Raw genomic sequence first — 22,187 nt, 5'->3', positions numbered from 1 at the left:
ATAAATTTGTTTGTTTTTGCTTTATAACATGATTTTGAAGAAAGTTTTTAATAGAATATATTTTTTTTTTTTACAAGTTGGTTTCTATTTAACCCATAGTTGGGACCCTAACAGGTACTACCACTCTGAGTCAGAGTGGACCTGGGAGCAATGGCAATTAAAGGATGGCTCCACACTCCCCAAAGCCCGCAAGCTGGGGCCTCACCATCGGATATAGTTTAAGATCATATCCAGGACCGGCAGTTTATAAACTATTTGCAGTTATGGCTCAATCGATTAAAGCACCGTACTTACTGAAAAAGGTTGAGAGTTAAAATTTCATCTGGAGCAGAAGTATTTTTATTCTGATTTTGTGCCATAATGAACAGTATTAAGATCATTTAGTTTCAACCATTTTTCTATAATTTAATCCTGATGATTATAAAAGTCATTTTTTATATTTAAATATAAAAATGTAATATTGCAGATAAAATTATAGATTAAAAAAAAAAAAAACTTAACCGATATTCGTGAATTTGTAAACTTACAGGTTTAAAAATAGATTCGTATGATTCGTCATCAATTCCGTCTCTGAGAGGAAAATTAACAGCGTAATATTTGCCTTTACCAGCACCAATATCCTAGAAAAAAAAAAAAAAAAAAATTTTTTTTTTTAAATAAAGTTAAAAACAAATATTGTAAAAATAGTAATCCTGCATCTTTTACCAAACAACAAAATTTATATAGAATAAAAATAAAAAAGTAAAAAATTAAAAATGAAATTAGGAAATTATATTAAACACCCCAGAAAAAAAAGAAATCCTAGAAAAAGAATAAAAAAGAATAAAAAATAAATTAAGTTCAAAACAAATATTGTAAAAGGGAAGTCCTGCACGCTTACTAACAGAATTTATATAGAATAAACATAAAAAAAGTAAAATAAAAATGAAATTAGGAAATTACATTAAACACCCTGGAAAAAAAAGTGATTAAAAAAAAACAGGGTTTAGACTTGGGGATCAATTTAGCATAAAAATTTAATGCCAAATGATTACCCACTTCTGGACCAGATAGAAGGATACCTGGTCTAGAAATGAGTAATCAGTTTACGTAAAAAATTATATGCAAAAGTGATCCCATACCCTAAAATATTTGTTTTACTTCTAACTACTTTTTCAAGCTGCTTAAAAGCAAACACAAAACAGTTAAATAAAAATACACGGTCCAAACAATATTTGTTGGGAATTTTCACCTGCTAATTTTATACAATCGATTTTTTTTTTTTTGTTTTTTTACTTTCATTTTCAGTCTCCATGAAAATTATATTTTACATTTTTTTTTTTTTTTTTTCCAGAACGATTAACAATTTGGAACTTCCATATTTGTGAAAGCGACATGAAACTCTTCTGGGAAAACAATGTGAACTTCCTCATCAAGCAGAGCATAGTAGAAAATGTCCGAAATCAAGCCTGGGATCGGAGAACTTTGTCGACCATATTCCGGCATTTAGTTTCTCAACTTCTTTGGGTGGGACACTAACAGATTCAGCTGCAACATTAAGGACACAAAGTTATCCCGGAAAATCCATTCTGGCAAAAAATTTATGAATGTTTGTGCAAAATTTTTTTTTTAATTCAAGAAGTGATTAAGAAAAGTGCAAACAAACGAATGGATGAACGGGAGTGAATTACTAGGTCCAATCTTCCTTTGTTAGATGTCAAAAAGTTTCCAATCTTAAAGGTTCTGCACTATCATCCAAGCTCCAACCTCTGTCCCATCATGTGTCTGTTTTACAAATAATTTAATGGAAAGTGCTTTGAACTAATCACTTGTGCTCCCTCAATATACATACTCCCAACCAAACAGACAGACAAGCAGCAAAATCTCACCCCCATAGATGGTGAAAAGCCTTCTACTCTAATAATTTCTTCTTTTGGACCAATAGACATTGATATTCTTTCCTCGTTCCTTGCTTCCTCTAGTGTACCAACCTGCAGAAGTTTAAATATAATGTCAACGAATTCTCGTTGCTCAACTTCCCACTATCTTCTGTTAGACACGATCCAGAGTAGTAACTCCTTATGTTTTAAGTGACAATATACCTTGCTTGGAGTGGAATAAAAAAAGTTGAGGGGGGGGGGGGGGGCTCACCCTGAGGTCTCCTGTTCCTGGGAAGTATTCACCATATTTGTGAAAGGAGACAGTCATAACTCTGTCTGTCGTATAAAAGGCTTCTTCAACACCATCACCATGGTGAATGTCAATGTCAGCATAGAGTACTCTTTGATGATATCTGCACGAAAAACAAAGAAAGAAAGAAAAAACATGAAAAACAACTTTTTTTTTTTTTTAATCTATATATCTACTAGCAGGCCGCCCGGCATTGCCCGGTCGTAAAATATGCTTAAATATGATATTTTCATTAATGCTGATTTCATATTTATTATTATACTAGCACGGATACCTGGTGCTGACCGGGTGTGAAGAGGAGGTGTGATAAAGAACAGCAAGGATGGAGAGAGATGTGTATAAAAAAAAATAAATAAATAAATAAAAAATAATAAAAAAGGTGGTAGCAGGCAGGCAAGCTCGAATCCATAACGCGAAGGAGGAAAAAAAAAAAAATCTAATGTCTTAGCTGATGCATCCATCGTGAAACCGGAATTTACAAGCATTTGAATTAAAGGTAGTCAATCCAACCGAGATGACTTGCACAAATGTTAACGAAAAAAAACCGACCCCCTCCTTAAAGAAAACTGCCCAGTTGAGGGTGAAGGAATTAATGTTTTGGGCCAATTTTTTAATATTTGTCATCAAAGAGACCGAGCTTTAAAATGAATTTGTTATGCTCCGATGCGTCTGTTGGAAGTTTTTTCAAAACATACAAACACACACACTTTGTCTTTTATATATTAGACTAGCGGGGGTACCCGGCATTGACCAGGTGTAGAGAGGTGTGTGTAAAATAATAGTAGGAAGTCTGGGTGGAGAAAAATGGTCAAAAAAAAATTTTTTTAAACTGGTAGTAACGGGAGAGGAGGGGGATCAAAACAACAGTAGGCAAACCGGGTGGAGAGAGGGCTTAAAAAAGGAGGGGGGGGGGGAACAATATCATTACTATATATTGGGTCAAATATAATCTATATATTAATACGATAGCGTGTGTTATTTTCTGTGTCATGCTTACATCCGGGTTGTTTAATTGTTATGTACTTCCATTTCTTGTCATAAATAATTTTACCAAGAGTTCTTCATAAGATTTGGTTTCGATTATGGCTGAAGGAACTCGAGTTATACACACACACACACACACACTAGACTACCTGTGACCTGTTGGGTCAGTATGTTATATTAGCTATGGAATTAATGTATGAGCGTGACACTTGTGACATAAAGAAAATAGTTTATTTGACATAACAGAAACATTTCTATGAAAGTATATTAAAATGAAAAAAGAATATAGATAGATTTCTATGAGTCGTTCTGTTTATAATTGTTTATTTTGGAAAAAAAAAAAAAAAACAAACTTACATATTATAAGTGGTTTGCCATACTTATAGGTAAATGTGCATTGAACAGATACCATAATACTTAAAGTTAAATTCAAATTTGACATATCTTAATTTAAACGCAAAAAAACAATTGGGACGCTGAGAACGTACACAGTAAGACAATGTTTTATTGTCACGTTGATTATTTATTTGTAACGCAAATTAAAAAAAATTTTCAGGGTTATTTATTTATGTTGGTAGTGTAGAAGAAACTGCATGAATGTTATTTATGACAGGTGTGTTACAAAATGGAGAATCAATTAAACAAAAAATGAAGACGGTGGGTAAATCGTCGTTGTAAAATGCTCTTATGGTTGTCAACGGGTTAAAGTAGATTTATTTGTAAGAAAATTGCGTTAAAATAACTTAAACGTAATACGAAAATGAACGATATAAAAAAAAAAATAAAATAAAATAAATAAAAAAAATGCAGAAAGTATTAACACTTGTTTATTTAACAAAAAAAAAAAAAAAAAAAAAAAAAAAAAAATTGGGACACGGAAAACGTACACAGTAAAACAATACATTTTATTATCGCGTTGATTATTTATTTGTAAATATGTTTTTTTTTAATTTGCGTTACAAATAAATAATCAACGCGACAATAAAACATTGTTTTACTGTGTACGTTTTCAGCATCCCAATTTTTTTTTTTGCGTTTAAATTATCCAAATAAACAATTGTTGCTTTCCGTATTACGTTGTGGGTTTATGTTTATATACGCATGCGTAACCAGAAGTCGTAAACCGGATGTTGGGTTACAACACCCGTTACCAGGTCATTTGAGTTTTATAATTAGATATTAACTCTATAATGATATATATGAAATCTGCAAGAATTAAAATATCATATTTAAGCATACTTAATGACTGGGCTTTGCAGAGCATTTATGCTAGCTTAGATAAATACTTTTGCAATTTTAACAAAAAACTACAATAATATCAGAGCATCTCCATTTACATCGAACAGCTACAGAATGCCAACATCAATAAATTACATATGAAGGAGTCCCCTGTGGAATTTCCACAGGTCCCATTAGTATAGTAATCTATATATATAAAAGCGAAAATGTATGTATGTATGTATGTACGCTTTTTCTCGATGTCCACAAAAGGCTTCTTTCAGAGAAGCGCTTGCTCGGTTCACAACTTCTTAAAACTTTTTATATCATCTATAAATTGTAATATCTCAGAGTTACCCACGGAGCTCGCCTGTCTATTTAATTTTATTGACTTTCAAACGTTAATTATTCCACATTTCCTGCATCAGCACGCGTTACATTCGGTTTTCGGTATAAAAAAAAAGCGAAACTCGACTCTAACCACAGGCCGAAAGCCAGTTGTCTCAAGGGAGCTAAGTAACGTTTGTTTAATGTCAACTGTCTCATATCAGACTGTAGCTTTCATTTCGCTCCTCCTAATAAACAGGGAGCGGATTTTTAAAAACAAAAAAAAAAAAAAAAAAAACGATTTATTCACCTCATTCAAAACTGTCCCACACAAAATGCTAACTGCTGAATACCTATCGCCGTCACGTCAATCAAAAACGCGCACCTGTTTTTTTTTTTAACACTTTACTATTTTCCAACTGCGCGTCATGAAGGCTTTGTTTTTTTTTTCACGGGCACCTGTTGTTTTTTTTTCACATTTTCGGGTTTTTTTTCATATACCCCGAAAAACACCCGGGCAACGCCGGGTACCCCTCGCTAGTAAATAATAAATACAAAATCTTCATTAATCGAAAATATATTTTAGCATATTTTATGACTATGACTGGGCAATGCCCAGCGGCCTGCTCATATGTTTTTATATATACACATATATATATATATATATATATGATGATTGCAACGTCTTGTCAGACGAGTGCCACTCCCTGAAACACTTGAAGTCCATGAGCCCAAAAATGACTTCTCTCGCCACAGAACCATTTTTATGGACAAATCCCTGAGGGAGTATCTATACACAGATGATGTTACTTTGTACGACAGCTAAGTCTCTCTCTCGGTTCAAAATGTTGAGATCCAGCAACAAGCAAGAGCAAGATAGCTAGCAACAAGTTAAACTGCAGACCAGCTTAATGCGGGTACTGGTCTCCCGCTTTATGGTTTTTTAAATCAGAGATTTGCTTCTCCTAGAAAGGTTGCCTTCACCACGGCTTACAGGAGCCCTCTCCACCCCAACACACACACACAAACACACACGGTGTTAGTTGGCCGTTGACCCCGAAAAAGGGCTCATCACACACATATATACTGTTGCAATATTTTTAATATAAGGGTAGGATTACAGAAAATTGGAAGGTTCTTATAGACACTGGCGATAGGAACTGACCAATCATATAGAGCCATATTCTGCTAGCAACCAATCAGAAAATGAAATTACTCCATAAAAATATTGGATCTTTTAGAATTCCTGCACATAATTTTTTGTGCCCACGAGTTTTAAGATTTTTGCTCTTTGTCTGCAAGGCTTACACAGATTAGCTACCCACCGAAAATTCCTTTTCATGTACAGGACTTAGACTAGCCATCCATTGGGAACTCTTCTGAAATTTAAACATGCGTTTCAATTCCAAACCTTTTAATTCAAAACATGCAAACTTATAGAGAGGAATTGAAAAAAAAAAAAGGAATTGAAAGCAAAAAAAAAGAAAAAAAAAGGGGATTGAAAGCAGCAAATGGAAGGGGGGGGGGGTGAACTTACTTGAGTAATTCCAAGATTGCCAAAACAATATCATTAACATAACAGAAACCAGAAGCTTCAGATTTCTTGGCATGATGTAATCCTCCTGCCCAGTTAACAGCAATGTCGGCAGCTTGTTTATTCAATTTTACTGCTCCAGCTGAAAGAAAAACATGAACACATTAATACAACAAAATCATTAATATTAAACACATAAACTTCCATGTTGTCTTTTTCTTTTTACTATAGAGTTGAAAATTTGCATAACAAACTAAAAAATTTGTATAACAAACTAAAAAAATTGTATAACAACTAAAAAAATTGTATAACAAACTAAAAAAATTGTATAACAAACTAAAAAAGTTGTATAACAAACTAAAAAAATTGTATAACAAACTAAAAAAATTGTATAACAAACTAAAAAAATTGTATAACAAACTAAAAAATTTGTATAACAAACTAAAAAATTTGTATAACAAACTAAAAAAATTGTATAACGACTAAAAAACGGGTTAAAATGAAAAGTTAGGCACATTATTTGGATTCTTCAAACTACTGTTCTCATCTTATTGTCACAACATTTCAATTTATGTAACCTCCGACTTTCTTCAGGTGTATCTTGTCGAACCGAGGAAAAAGTGCAGAGAATTTCGAACGTTGCATGCTCTTATTCCATCAGCCGTAACAAGATGGCGGTCCTAAGTAATTCGCAATTGTATTTTTCCGTCACCCACACTAAGGATTAAACTGTCAACCTCCAGGATACGGTCATTTTACGATTGTATTTTTCCAAGAAACAGACAAAAGGGAAGAAGAGATGCGTAAGTACATCAGTAATGCTTGCCTTGCGTCAACTTCGATCGCAGCTCTAGTCTCAATAAGAAATAAGACTGAACACCTGAGAATTTAGCAAATACTCGCTTGGACCATTTTTGTTTACGGCTGCAAGACTTGACCATTGTGTGTGTGTGTGTGGGGGGGGGGGGTCCGCCTGGTGATGATTATTATTTATTATTCACATCTGTATTTGTATGGGATTCTCTTATTTAGTGTCTATGCTTGTCTATGCATGCCTAGACATGTGGTCGTGTCCCTTCTAGTGTGTGTATATGTATTAGTGATGGGACGATTCCAATATTTTTTTCAGATTCCGATACAATTACTGATTCCGTGATGAATTCCCCCCCCCCCCCGATTCCAATTCTTTATAAATCTCTATTTATTTAACTATAGAATTGTTATTTTCCCCGTATTTGCGTAAAAACACACGTTAAATATGCAGATATTTTCCTAAATGTCAAAAGGCACTTGTGGAAAGTGATATATCAATTTTAGCTTTACTGATAATTTAAAAATCAATAAATATTTATTATTTTATCATTATTACCAGCAATGGAAGATTTTGGTTTAAACAAACCCCCCCCCCAAAAAAAAAAGAAAAAAAAAAAAAAAAGAAGAAAAAAAAGAAAAAAAAAAAGAAAAAAAAAAAAAAAAGACAATTGAAAGAATCGTTTTTGCATCCGAAAATAGGTACAAATTTTTCCAAGCCCCGATTTCGATTAATCGTCCCAACACTAATATGTATTTCAATAAAGTCACCAGATCTTTTTTTTCTGTTCTTGGTCCTTTCTGTGGAATGCTTTCTTACCATTCTCGTCGATGCTGAAAAAACATCAAGAAACAACACAAATTTCTAGCATGGCTTCTTTATTCCGTCTAACGAGTGAACGGGGTGGAAGCATTGCATTGTCGACCACTTAAGCTTTCTTACATTTCTTTCTTCGACACATCTCCGCGTTTAACCGAGGCATCTGCTTCGTCCAAACTCAGAAATCTGCGTTAGTTTTACTTACCTACTGACCCGCCAGTAGAAAGTTGACAAAATTCATACATTCCATCAAAGACCGGACAATCTTCTCCAACATTGACTGAAAAAAAAAAAAAAATTAAAAATAAATAAAAATAAGTACTTGGTTTTCAAATTGAAGAACTCAAACACTTATACCAAAAACACATATTAGATATTTATTATATCATGCTTCAGGTAAGAAAAGAGATCGGCACACTTTAGAAAAGTGTGTGTGCGTGTGTCATGTGGAATCAAGCTGTCGATTTAACCATTATGCAATTGTTGGATCATTTTATGGAAAAAAAAAAAAAAAAAAAAAATTTCTTGTAGATTAATTTTTGTTATATAGGTAGTATCTGATCTTCCAAAATGGTTACACTTTTTTTTTCCCCCCCCAAAAAAAATTCCCTCTACTTTAAAAAAAAAAAAAAAAAAAAAAAAAAAAAAAAAATATAAAATCTGTATTGATACATGTACTCATGATGAAACAAATATCACATAAATTAGTCAATCAAGTAGTTAAAAAAAAAAAGAAAAAAAAAAAAGTGTAGCGAGGGGTATTTGGCATTGTAGGTGGTGTAGTAAGGAACCCCGGGGGAGGGTGTAAAAAAATTGGTAGTAGGGGAGGTGGGGGGGACCAAAACAACAGTAGGCAGCCTTGGGTGGAGAGATGTCAAAAATTTTTAAAAGTGGTAGTAGGCAGGCAGGCTCAAACCCGTAACATGAAGGAAAGGGAGGGGGAGTGATGTTTTAGCCAATGTCTCCATCGTGCGACCAGACGTCAAGAGTATTGAAATTAAGCAAAGTCAATCTAACGGTGACAACGACTTGTTAAAATGTCAGCAAAAAAAGCCACCAGTCCGCGTACGAAAACTGCCCAGTTGAAGGTGAAGGAATGAATGTTTTTGGCCAATTTTTCGATATTTGTCAAACTTGAAAATGATACAGATCTCATGAAGCTCAGTCGTGTGAGTGGAAACTTTTTGCGAGACTGAGACACAAGAGGTCTTGTGTTATGTTTGCATTCGGCTTCGTTAGCAATCGAGAAAAAAAAAAAAAAAAAAAAAAAAAATCCTATCCTTTAATCGAGGAGTTGAAATCTGTAGATGCTAGAAGGCATAATTTTTTTTTTTTTATCAACACCCCAAATACATACGACTGTGACAGTTCTACCCCAACACTGGACGAAATCCACGACATCAAAGAGCTAAACAACAACAAAGCAGCCGGAGAGGACGGCATCCCTGCTGAAATTTTTTAAAGTGCACTAGACTCAGTGGGCCATGTTCTTCATCAATCATCTACGTGTGGGAAATCGAGAGCCTTTCTCAAAATTGAATGATGCAGTTCTGCTTCATCCATATTGCTGCCAAAATCTTTGCTTCTATATTTTGAAAGAGGTTTCAGAGAGAATATGACACCAGAACCAGACCTAGCCAACCTGGATTCTGTCCGGGCCGTGGCTGCACAGATCAGATTTTAGGCTGCGCTGAATCTCAATTTCAAAACCGACTTCAAAACCTTTTCTCTTTCATGCAACCTCTTTCTCAAAGAGACATTGTGAGCCTGTTTCTGCTCTACCGTTATTTTCATGGCAAGTGCTCGTCTGAGCTTCAATCTATGGTCCCACCTTGCTAAACTTTTACAAAAAATACTCGTCTAGCTAAGACTACTATCAACAACTTCCTCCACTATCTGTGCTAAAATCTAAATGCAAATTCCACAAAGTTTCTTTCCTAGAACTGCCTGCCTGTGGAACCGTTCTGGTCTGCTTCCCAGTTGTCTTACACTATGGTCATCTTCAACTCCAATGTTCTTGTTGAACCATTCCTTTAACTGATCAAACTATACTCAATTTCCACTACTAATACCGTTATCTCTGCGATCACTGTACACTCATTAACCCTATCCTCGACTGGCATTCGAGTCTTGATAAATAATGACCCCTTTTGTAAAAAAATAATTTTTTTTTTTTTTTTTTTTTTAAATAAAGTTCAACTGAGGTAAACTCATATCTTCAATCTTAATGGGAAACTGAACTTGCTGATGCCAAGGATGGATTTGTTCAAATGATTAAACATTTTACCAATAGAACTCTACAGACTATTTGATTTTTTTTTTTTTTTGCCATAGGCACCACCACTTATCAAGGCCCATAGGCCACTCGAGGATAAGAGTTAAAGAGTGTACAGTAGTCAATTGGACAATATAGTAATCATTAGTAATGGAAATTCGGTAAATCTGTTAACTTAAGTGGAACGGCTCATCAAGAAGCACGCATATTCCAATATAATAATGACAAACTCCGATTGGAGTTTGTCATTATTATATTGGAATCTATCGCATGATTTTAAGTAAACTTTAATTTTCCGATTAAATACTTTACAGAAACGACAGCAAAATGTCATTAGGTTGTTATAAATGATATCAAAGTTAACGTCTTATCTACCAAAAATTGCTTAAATCGATGTCCGACTGTTTCTTCTATTCACGACAAACAAGCATAGAAAAAAACAAGCTCATATTTATATTAATTGAATTAGAGTAACCTGCCTCCAGGTCCCCACCATCCATGAAATCGTTAATAAAATTCAATATTTGGTGAAATCTAAAGCATATTTTATACAAACTTAATTTATGATACGTCCGACCTGTTCAAATTTCAGTCATAAATATTAAACAGTTTTTGTTTTATCATTTAATAGGGACATCTGATATGACAAAAAAAAAAAAAAAAAAAAAAAAAAAAAACGGGTTTTTGTCCCGAATTCTTCCCATCTCAAGAAGCAAGAATAAAGAAAAATCTTTATGTACACAATATTCCAAAAATCATGTAAATTTATCAAGTGTTTTTGTTTGTTGTTGAAAAAAACATTATGAGCAAGAGAAGAGTGACCGTCTTGTGTCACCATATTGAAAACAATTAAGCAAGATAATGCAATAATTCAACAAAGATATTTGTTGTAATGTCTACAAATTCCCATTAATTGCTTAAAAATAAAATAATTTTCTTTATAAAAAAAAAAAAATAAAACCAGTTGATTATGTGATTTTTGAGACATGATATGTTTCGACACCAGTACGTACATCATAAACACACACACACACACACACACACACACACACATCAGAGAAAGAAAATTAAAACTAAGTTGAACTTTACAATCAAAATTTATTGTTCGACTGAATACAAAAAAAAAAAAATAAAAATAAAAATAAAAAATTACAAAGTCCTTATTCTGTAAAGTTTCAAAGAATGCTATTCTTTTCATCAGGACAGAAAGAAATCAGCAAATTATATTTGTAGCAATGCTACAATTTGCTAGTTATGGCATTAAGTGAAACCGCAATTTATTATAGTCATAAATTGCCAAGGAAAATAAGTGAAAAAAACGTTGGATATGTAAAAAAAATATAAAAAACAAACCATGCATAATATTTCAGTTTGCATGAAAATTCTCTCAAGGTAATCCGAAAGGCGAAAATAGTTCATTAGAGAGAATGAAGTCCAAAATTAAGTCCAGTGTAATGATGCATATAGTCCAGTTTTATTCGGTTGGGATTAAATTATCTATATAGAAACACTGGTATTCATATTAGATCGAAGTTTACCATTGCATATATCAGGTAAACACTACATCCTTTTGATTTCATTACATCATATATATATATATGACTTAATATAGGAGGAATTCTGGACAAAAACCAAAATTGTTAAAACCCCCTCTCACGGTATTGCCCTGATTTGTACAGATGGTCGATGGTCTTGAAAGACATTATTTTGGAGCTAATCATAGATTATCAGTACGTGGAGGAGGGGATCTGATTGAGCGAGTATGACACGCATACATGATTACACCTTTCACTGTTGAGATGAACATCAAAGTGCTCCCCCGCTTACATTAGCAAATAGTCATAAAAACAAGCTGAGCATCCAGGGTCTCCCTCGACAAGTGAAAAATTTACTTGCACCATGACTAATATTTGTGCAAAATTTCAAAAAAATTAATCCAAGGCATTGTTATTGAGAAAAGTGCAAACAAATGAATGGATAAACGATTTGGGGGACAATTTTACCCTTATAATGGTCTCAAGTGGGGGAGGGAGGGAGACAACCTAGAGTTATTGCAGAAAATCCATTCTGGCAAAAATTTACTTTCACCATAACTAATGTTTGTACAAAATTGAAAAAAAAAAAAAAAAAAAAAAAAAAAAAATCCTAGGCATGGTTATTGAGAAAAGTGCAAACAAATGAGAGTGTTGCCCGAGTGTTGAGCAAAGAAAAAAAAAAGTGGTAGTAAACAGGCAGGTTTGAACCCTTGGCGCAAAGGCAGAAAAGAAAGTGAAAAAAAAAAAAAGTCTGACGTCTTACCGCTACTCCATGACATGACAGGAAATTCGAAACATTAAAATTAGGCAAAGTCAATCATACCTATACGATGACTTGCAAAAATGGCTTGCAAAAAATAAATAAATAAAATAATAAAATAAAAGAAATCGACCTCTCCTTGTAGAAAACTGCCCAGTTGAGGATGAGGAAATTAATGTTTTCGGCCAATTTTTCGGTATTTGTTGTCCAAGACGTCAAGCTTCAAAATGATACCAATCTCGTAAAAATCCATCGCCTCTGTCAAAAGTCTTAGGCAGACATGCATACGTATATACATTTAAACAGATAGATGAGATGTATATTACAGATTCCATTTTTGAAGAGTCACCTCTTTTTCGAACGATGATCCGGTATTTTAATTTTCTCTCCCCCACCCCATCATGAATTATTGATAGTGTTCTTTCTAGAGACAAACCAATGAAGGAAAAACGAAAACAACTCACATCGCTGCATCTGCTTATTGTATTCAGACATGTTATCTGGCCGAATGCTTCGTAAAAATTTGATATAATCATCACTGTGGAATTTTGTCATTTCATCTTGGATTGCCTTGTGTGGTCGCTACAAATAGAAAAAAATATTTGCCTTACATGAAAATGATTTTTTTGTTTTGTTTTATGAAAAGTGGATGAAAAGTTAAAAATCTTGCAAACAAAATGTTTAATATCTGTTTTCATATTTACAGCATCTTTAATGAAAAAAAAAAAAAACTACTAAAATTATGCCATATACTCTTCAGAATTGTCCAATTTATTCCCTGCTTCCTTTGTTTCAGCTTGTTTAACAATGGTCTAGTGGTCTTAATTTACTGTTATGATACCTCATTGTAATACAGCTTGCTATTCCACTTGTGGAACTCTCTTCTTGCTGACAGTTTTCCTTCTACCTATTCTTTTCAAGACCAATGCCAAGAGGCATTTTTCCATGCCTTGTCTAGTGCAATTTCCATTAAAAAAAATAAAATAAAATAAGCAATAATAAATCTGCAAAGAATTTAATTTATGTATAGTTTAAATTATTAACATTAATATATACAAGCGTGACCTGTGGAAATTCCACAGCAGACTCATTCATATGTTGATGTGGCATTCTGTGAATTCTCAGTGTAAATGGAGATGCCCTGATATTATTATAGCTTTTTTGTTAAAACTTTCAAAAGGTATTTATCTAAGCTAGCAGGGGCACCCAGTCGTAAAATATGCTTAAATATGCTTGTATATATTATAGAGTTAATTCGATTCTTAAAAGTTTGGAGTTCAAAAATAAAAAATATATATCTATATAACTTGGGCGCATCAGCTTGAATTGAAACCGAAACTAAAAACTTATAAATAAATAAATATATATATATAAGTCCTGATGTTCAATATATATATATTAACCTGCAAATTTTAACCATGAAACTGATAAAAAATTATGCCCTTTTTTTTTTTTTTTTTTTTTTTTTTTATTCTGCTTGAATGGATCAGAGAGGAATTGAAAATTTCATATTTATGGACTGAACTTTCATTACCTGAAAGTTTCATCTCTATTGCAGATATTGACAGTGTGAAATTCTAAGAAAGCAACCCCCTGTCATGGACGTGCATCAGAAGCAGATATGTGTCCTTGAATTCTTGGCGAAAGTGCATTGAGAATTGTGGTGACTACGTAAAAATGAAAAAAATAAATAAATAAATACTGCAGGGCCATTCCATATCATGTGTGTTACACTTCAGAAGGGTTTTCAGCGATAACATTTATCTAAAATCGCCTTTATAATATTTTACTCTTTTCTTTTTGGCTTGTTTAGTCTTCAGACATTACTCTTTCATGTAGTACATAAAAAAAATCCATACCTATGACCATTTTTTTTTTCAATAGTCTTGTTTCTAGCGTAACGTGCATTACATTCAGACGGGAAGGATATTTTAGACATTGTTAAACAATGTATAAACCCTGTGAATTGTGCTTTTTTTTTTTTTTTTAAATGTGTTTGTCTAAATTTTTTATGAAGTTTTCTAGTTACTACGATAGTCTTTTAGTAAATTTTTATTCATTGAACCCCGAGAATTATTTGTTGTCACATGTGTTACACCTTAGCGTCACGTGTTACTCATGTGAAATCTCATTGATTTCCAAAGTTCCGTCAAGTGGGAAAATACTCAAATTTGGCAACCAATCAGAATAAAGTATAAGCAAGCACCAATAATCCACGTTGGTGACTTAGTGTATAAAACAAAAATCAACAGGGCCAGCTTAGTTTTCCATACGGTTGATAAAGAAATTTATTTTCTCAACCTTTTAATATTTTAACTTGTGATGAAGAGAAAAATTAAATATTTTAATTATTTTTCTTCAATAATTTATTTTTAACATTTAGACAAAGACCTATTAAAAAAAAATATTCTCCATGATATATACTTGTGTAATATTTGCATAAAAAAGGTTATAGTAAACAAAAACCTCTTTATATTTATGTATGCAAATATAGAAATGTTTAAAAAATTTTGCCTAGCAAACTCCTGTCAGTTTTTGATCAAGATATGAAACTTAATATATAGGATATTCGAACCCATGCGAAACTTTATATTTGGGTTTTAGCCGGGGTAAATTGGTGCTAAAGTGTGAAAATTTATAAACAAAAAAATAAATAAATAAAATAAAAAAAAATGAAATTTACCAGAGACGGTCGAACAATGGCAGGTTTTAATTTTTAGCCTTGCAGCAAACAGGTCTTCATAGCTCATGCATTAATGTCAGAGGAAAAAGTAAATCATAAGCTAAAAAAGTTTTGGTTTCGATTCTTGGTAGTGGCGCACAAGTCATTTTTTTTTTTTACCTTTCAAATCATTAATTGGGTCGTCCAATATAATATAAAATCTGTATTAATAAAAATATATTTTAGTGCATTTTACGACTGGGCAATGCCGGGCAGCCTGCTAGTATATATAAGTGAAATTGTCTGTGTGTGCGTGCGTACATTTCCCTACCAAACTACTCTGTCAATTTTCAGTCTATAGACTAGAGATTCAACATAAGGAGTACTGAGGTTTGGGAAAATCATTTTAATCCGTTTTTGGACAGAAATTTGGCTGTCAAGGAGTCAAAGTTCAATGATTTTACCTTTGAAAACTCTACCAAACTACTCTGCCAATTTTGGGTTTAACCACGTGAAATTTTAGATGTAGGTTACTTGGACATGGTTGAGACAATTTTTTATTTTTGTACCTTTTCTCCACGTTAAAAAACGACCCTGGTGTCTAACTTTGTCCCGTGGGGAGGCATTGTAAATAGGTACTTGGACATCGTTGAAACTTTTTAATTTGATTCGCGCCCAAAACAAATGTTAAGGGGTCAAAAGTGGGGTCAGTTTTAAAAATTTTTACTTCAGTGCTCTATCAAATTACTCAGCCAATTTTTGGTCTAAACATTTCAAATTTTAAATAAAGTGTAAAGCTTTTTAATCAGTTTTGAGCTGAAAATTTGCCTGCTAAGGGGTCAAAGTTCAAAACATTTGACCATTGCAGTCTCTAGAAAACTATTCAGCTAATTTTGGGTCTAAACATTTCAAATTTTACATAAAGGGTATTCAGACATACAAGTTTTTTTTAATCAGTTTTTGAGCAAAAGTTTGGCTGCCAAGGTCAAAGTTGAAAGAGATGACCTTTCAGACTACCAAACTCCTCCGCCAATTTTGGGTCTAAAAACTTGAAATTTTAGATGTAGGTTACCTGGACACGAGTCAAATAGAGACATGTCTTTTACTTAATTATTTTTTTTTTTTTTTTGCTTACAAAATTTTACTTTCAGTTTTGCTTCTGGCTGATGACAATCAAGTTCCATTTTATTTTTAACGACCGGGCAACGCTGGACGCCCTCTCTGGCTAGTCATCTATTAAATAAATATCAAACATTGTGCGTGTGTTAGTTTGTCCGCTAAAAACTTGTTATCTGCATCGTTACAACATTAAAAAAAAAAAAAAAAAAAAAAAAATTTTTTGCAGATCTAATTTTAACACGATAAGATATGATAGAAAAAAAAACTTAAAAACTTTTATACTTATTGTGGTAAGTTTTTTCAAGTGCCCATATTTTTATTTTTTCATCTTTTTACACTGTGACACAGCATTTTCATGTTTTTAACCGTATCTTGTTTTTCAAATTAAAGTGCACTTACTAACCCCACCCACCTCCACCTATATTTCTTCTATTTATTATTAGCGAGGGGTACCCGGCGTTGCCCGGGTGTTTTTCAGGGTATGTGAAAAAAAAACCGAAAATGTGAAAAAAAAAAAAAAAAAAAAAAAAAAAAAAAAAAACAGGTGCCCGTGAAAAAAAAACGAAGCCTTCACGACGCGCAGTTGGAGAAAAGTAAAGTGTTAAAAAAAAAAAAAAAAAAAAACAGGTGCGCGTTTTTGATTGACGTGACGGCGATAGGTATTCAGCAGTTAGCATTTTGTGCAGGACAGTTTTGAATGAGGTGAATAAATCGGTTTGTTTGTTTTTAAAAATCCGCTCCCTGTTTATTAGGAGGAGCGAAATGAAAGCTAGTCTGATATGACGAAGTCGACATTGAACAAACGTTACTTAGCTCTCTTGAGACAACTGGCTTTCGACCTGTGATTAGAGTCGAGTTTCACTTTTTTTTATACCGAAAACCGAATGTAACGCGTGCCGATGCGGGAAATGTGGAATAATTAACGTTTGAAAGTCAATAAAATTAAATAGACAGGCGAGCTCCGTGGGTAACTCTGAGATATTACAATTTATAGATGATATAAAAAGTTTTAAGAAGTTGTGAACCGAGCAAGCGCTTCTCTGAAAGAAGCCTTTTGTGGACATCGAGGAAAAGCGTACATACATACATTTTCGCTTTTATATATATAGATTTCATGACAAAAAAAAAAAAATTTAAATCAATGTCTGTCTGTCTGTCTGTCTGTCTCCATTAATTGCTCACAAATTTTGCTACCAGTTTCCATCCTGGCTGATGGCATCAAAGTCACTTTTTTTCTTTTTTTAAATAAATTAAATTATCATATTTAATATCTAATATTGAAAATTAGTCAATTATTTCATGTAGAAATGTATTTTTATTTGAAAGGGGAGGGGCCATATTTTTTTTTTTCACCCCAAACAAGGCGCAGTGCCACTTTGAAGTAGGGGTCTACTATCAGGGACATAAGTTGCAGGGATATTATGAAGGGAGATGAGCAGCAAGATGTCTGTTCACCTTACACTTGAACTTCTGCATGTCAGTACAGTTGGGAAAGCAGAATCCCAGAAGTCTAGCAGTTCTGGGGAAGAAACTATTGGAGTAGTAGGGTTTCTTACACTTAGGGATCTCTACTGTGTAGTGGTGGGACTTAGCTGCTTGTCGGGTTTGTCGGGGGTATTTTCGTTGAGGGGGTACAAGTGCTTGTAGTTCATCAGAGCATTCACCTACTTGTAGAACAGGCAGAGGGATGCATATTTCATCGATGGGACAGAGGCTGAAGCCTAAATGACAGTTCAGGACATATCAGGTTGGCGACTTTTTTGAACCCTGTCCAGGAGGGATAGGCTTAGGCTAGTAGAAGATGCCCAAGCCCAAATATGACTCCATACATGGGCGAATGGTGACCTTCAGATGTAAGCAGCTTTCTAATCTTCGCTATGACACTGAATCTTAAAACACACATGCGCAAACGTGAATTTCTAACTATCCCACTTTCTTTTTAAATAGATAAATTTGCAATGTGATAACATCGTTAGCACCTTAGGCCAATGAATAGCGTGCTTGCTTATGGTCTTATATCTTGCGAGTTTGCAAACGTCATTTGTTTTTTTCCTTTTATTAACACCATAAGTTTCCTTTCTCTCTTTTAAACGAAAGGAGGCAGCATTTAACAAAATTTTTTTTAACCAAAAATCACGTTCTTTCATTTTTGTGGTTTTATCTGCTTTTCACATTGGAAACAGCGATTACATTTTTTGTGTTTTTAATCGTATCTTGTTTATCAAATTAAAGTGCACTTACCAACCCCCCACACACATCCATATACTCTGATTATACAAAACTTCTTTTATTTATTACTAGAGGGGGATACCTGGCAATGACCGGGTGTCTTGAGGTGAAGCAGAAATCCGGGGGGGGGGGGGGGATGGTTTAAATAATAAATAATTAAATAATAATAATAATAAAAAAATCTTTTGGTAGGTGAGTATGAGAATCGAACCCGTACCCTTGAGTTAGAAATTAATGTGTGAAAAAAAAAAAAAAACTGTGCGATGTTACCATTGGGTCACCACGACATACAGTGTAGACGTGTTTGAATTTATTTATCTAACTATAACTATAAAAACAGGCATGCGTAATAAAAGTTAACTTTGCTGCTTCCATTTTGACCTAATTAAGAAGGTCAAATAGAAGTCACGCAGCGTAAGCGTCTGTTCCCGGCGCATTGCCGCGAACACGTCCGTTTGAGTTTAGTTTTATTTTATTTATACTAAAAAGCCCAATCAACACGCGAGAAGTCAAAATAAGAATAATTTTGTAAAAATCGACGTAAATAAATCTATACGCTACGCGCTTTCCTAATTCCTAGATATTATGATATAGGACCTATATACACAGTTTTAAGCGATAGTAACGACCACGGGAGCGCGTGCGAAAGAAGCCTTTTGAAGACATACACAAAATGATCACACACATTTTGCCTTTTATATATATATAGATTTCTCGACCGAGAAAACTCACCATGTCTGTATATGTTCATTTTTTGCTAACAAATTCTACTTTCGGTTTCTGATCGCACCCAAGTGACAATTTTTTTTTTCTGGATAAATTAATATATATTTAAGCGGATTTTACAACCGGGCTGTAACTTATCAGAAAAAAAATAAGAAAAAGGCAAAATTTTGTTTTGTAGAAAACTAATTGATCAATTTTTGTGATTTTTGGAATATAAAAATCTTCATTCCCGGTTATAAGTAAGTACAATATCAGTTTTTCTTCATTTTTACTTTTTTTTGCTATAAGTGCCAATCTTGAATAAGAAATTTATTTTGCCTCCTTACGAGAGCAGAGTTAGACACAAGGTCAGTTTTTAATGTGGGGAAAATCCACCTCCCCAAATAGGGGCACTATAAAAAAATTCTCAATCATGAAGGATTTTTCCTCCACTGACCGAGGACAGAAAAAGTAAAGTATAGCATCAGAACAGATACTACACTGTGATCTTGCCAAGGAAGTGTTAATTTGAATAAGAACTAAAATTTCACCTAAATAGCATTTAAGCTGATAAATCCCCATTTGCTTCTAACAAAAAATTGTAACATTTGTTCTTAGCATGAAAGTACTTTGAGATATATATATATAATTTTTTTTTATTAGATAGTTCGACCAGGACAACTTAATCGCAGAAAAATAAAAATAAGGTTATGTCGGTAATAAAAATAAAATCAGTGCTTCTTTGTTATTAGAGCTAAATTCGAAATATTGAATTTCAAGTAGAACTAATGGTATCTAATTGTCATGTCGCAATAATGAAAATATTCAAAAATTGTGAAAAATGATAAGGTAGAAAATTATTAATGAAAATAGTTTTCAAAGAAAATTAGGGAAAATTGAAAGTTTTGGTAAAACAAAATAAAATGTGCTTGTACAATTTAATCCAGACAAAAAAAAATTATATTGTACATACCCGTTATGGAATGAAGTTCTCTAAAAAAAAAAAAAAAAAAAAAAAAAAAAAAAAAAAATTTTCACTTAATTTGATCAAGTAGTTTTTTTTTTGTTCTTGTTTTTTTTTTTTACAGCAGAAAAACAATTTTTTATGACAGCGAATGGAAGGTAGCCATGTTTGAATTTTTAGACCATGAGGAAGGGAGGATCAACGAGGAGATAACAGTCTAAAGCGCTGACACCCCTCTTTCCATGTTAAATAATAGCTTCTTGCCCTTCCTTGTGGTCTAAAAATTTAAACATTGTTACCTTTTGCTTGGTGCCATAAATTGTTTTTCCACTGTAAAAAAACTACTTGATCAAAATAAATGAATTTTTTTTTTTTTTTTTTTTTTTTTTGAGAAATTCATTCCATAACGGGTACGTATAATTTTTTTTTTTTTTTTTTTTTTTTTTTTAATATTTTCATTTTTTAATGTCATGATTAAACTAAACAAATGCCCCAAATAAAATAAAGCTTGTATTGTAACAAGGGAGATAATTCTTTTCTGAAAACTTGAAATTTTAAGCAAATTTAGCAAAACTCAATTTTCGAAAAATCTGAATTTTTCGAAAACCATTTTCATCGATTAATTTTCTTATCGTTTTTCATAATTTTTGGATATGTTCATTACTGCTCTAATAATGACTAAAAATGACTAAACATGAAAAATTGTTAGATTTCCGACAGATTTAAAAAAATGTTTTCATGCTTCTTTTCACAGAATTTTTTTTTTTTTTTTTTTTAACATAGCACAACAAATCCGAAAATTCACCATAGGACAATATTTACTGTTGGAAATGTTAGAGAGTGTGTGGTGGTGGTGGTGGTGGATCTTTATTTATAAGTAAAACTGTAAAAGATTTCATTCTAGATTGAAGAATATGAGTTGTCTACCTTAGAACAAAAACTTTTGTTCTGTTTCTGTATCAGTTTAAAAATGCAAAACTGCATAAAAACTAAAATTACTTCATTGCATTCCATGATTAAATTAAAGAAAAACAAAAACTTTTGTTCTGTTTCTGTATAAGTTTAAAAATGCAAAAATGCATAAAAACCAAAATTACTTCATTGCATTCCATGATTAAATTAAAGAAAAACAAAAACTTTTGTTCTGTTTCTGTATCAGTTTAAAAATGCAAAACTGCATAAAAACTAAAATTACTTCATTGCATTCGATGATTAAATTAAAGAAAAACAAAAACTTTTGTTCTGTTTCTGTATAAGTTTAAAAATGCAAAAATGCATAAAAACTAAAATTACTTCATTGCATTCCATGATTAAATTAAAGAAAAACAAAAACTTTTGTTCTGTTTCTGTATAAGTTTAAAAATGCAAAAATGCATAAAAACTAAAATTACTTCATTGCATTCCATGATTAAATTAAAGAAAAACAAAAACTTTTGTTCTGTTTCTGTATAAGTTTAAAAATGCAAAAATGCATAAAAACTAAAATTACTTCATTGCATTCGATGATTAAATTAAAGAAAAACAAAAACTTTTGTTCTGTTTCTGTATAAGTTTAAAAATGCAAAAATGCATAAAAACTAAAATTACTTCATTGCATTCGATGATTAAATTAAAGAAAAACAAAAACTTTTGTTCTGTTTCTGTATAAGTTTAAAAATGCAAAAATGCATAAAAACTAAAATTACTTCATTGCATTCCATGATTAAATTAAAGAAAAACAAAAACTTTTGTTCTGTTTCTGTATAAGTTTAAAAATGCAAAAATGCATAAAAACTAAAATTACTTCATTGCATTCCATGATTAAATTAAAGAAAAACAAAAACTTTTGTTCTGTTTCTGTATAAGTTTAAAAATGCAAAACTGCATAAAAACTAAAATTACTTCATTGCATTCGATGATTAAATTAAAGAAAAACAAAAACTTTTGTTCTGTTTCTGTATAAGTTTAAAAATGCAAAAATGCATAAAAACTAAAATTACTTCATTGCATTCGATGATTAAATTAAAGAAAAACAAAAACTTTTGTTCTGTTTCTGTATAAGTTTAAAAATGCAAAAATGCATAAAAACTAAAATTA

General features: G+C 32.4%; 1 protein-coding gene across 2 annotated transcripts in view; it reads right to left on the bottom strand.

The window, feature by feature from the left end:
- Positions 1-22,187, bottom strand: part of LOC145261050 (histone deacetylase 2) — a 100,741-nt gene that overhangs the window by 34,182 nt on the left and 44,372 nt on the right. For both annotated transcript variants that reach the window (XM_080119211.1, XM_080119212.1), the window contains exons 3-7: positions 12,897-13,014; positions 8,068-8,142; positions 6,236-6,374; positions 2,131-2,272; positions 528-620 (exon numbers count right to left, since the gene is read on the bottom strand). In XM_080119211.1, coding sequence (XP_079975337.1) covers positions 528-620; positions 2,131-2,272; positions 6,236-6,374; positions 8,068-8,142; positions 12,897-13,014 — 567 coding nt within the window. The remainder of the gene's footprint in view (positions 1-527; positions 621-2,130; positions 2,273-6,235; positions 6,375-8,067; positions 8,143-12,896; positions 13,015-22,187) is intronic.

This window comes from Euprymna scolopes, chromosome 37 (genome assembly GCF_053919585.1).
Source record: "Euprymna scolopes isolate OS-2025 chromosome 37, ASM5391958v1, whole genome shotgun sequence".
In the NCBI taxonomy this organism is placed as follows: Eukaryota; Metazoa; Mollusca; class Cephalopoda; order Sepiida; family Sepiolidae; genus Euprymna; species Euprymna scolopes.
This window is presented reverse-complemented; position numbering and strand designations above follow the sequence as displayed.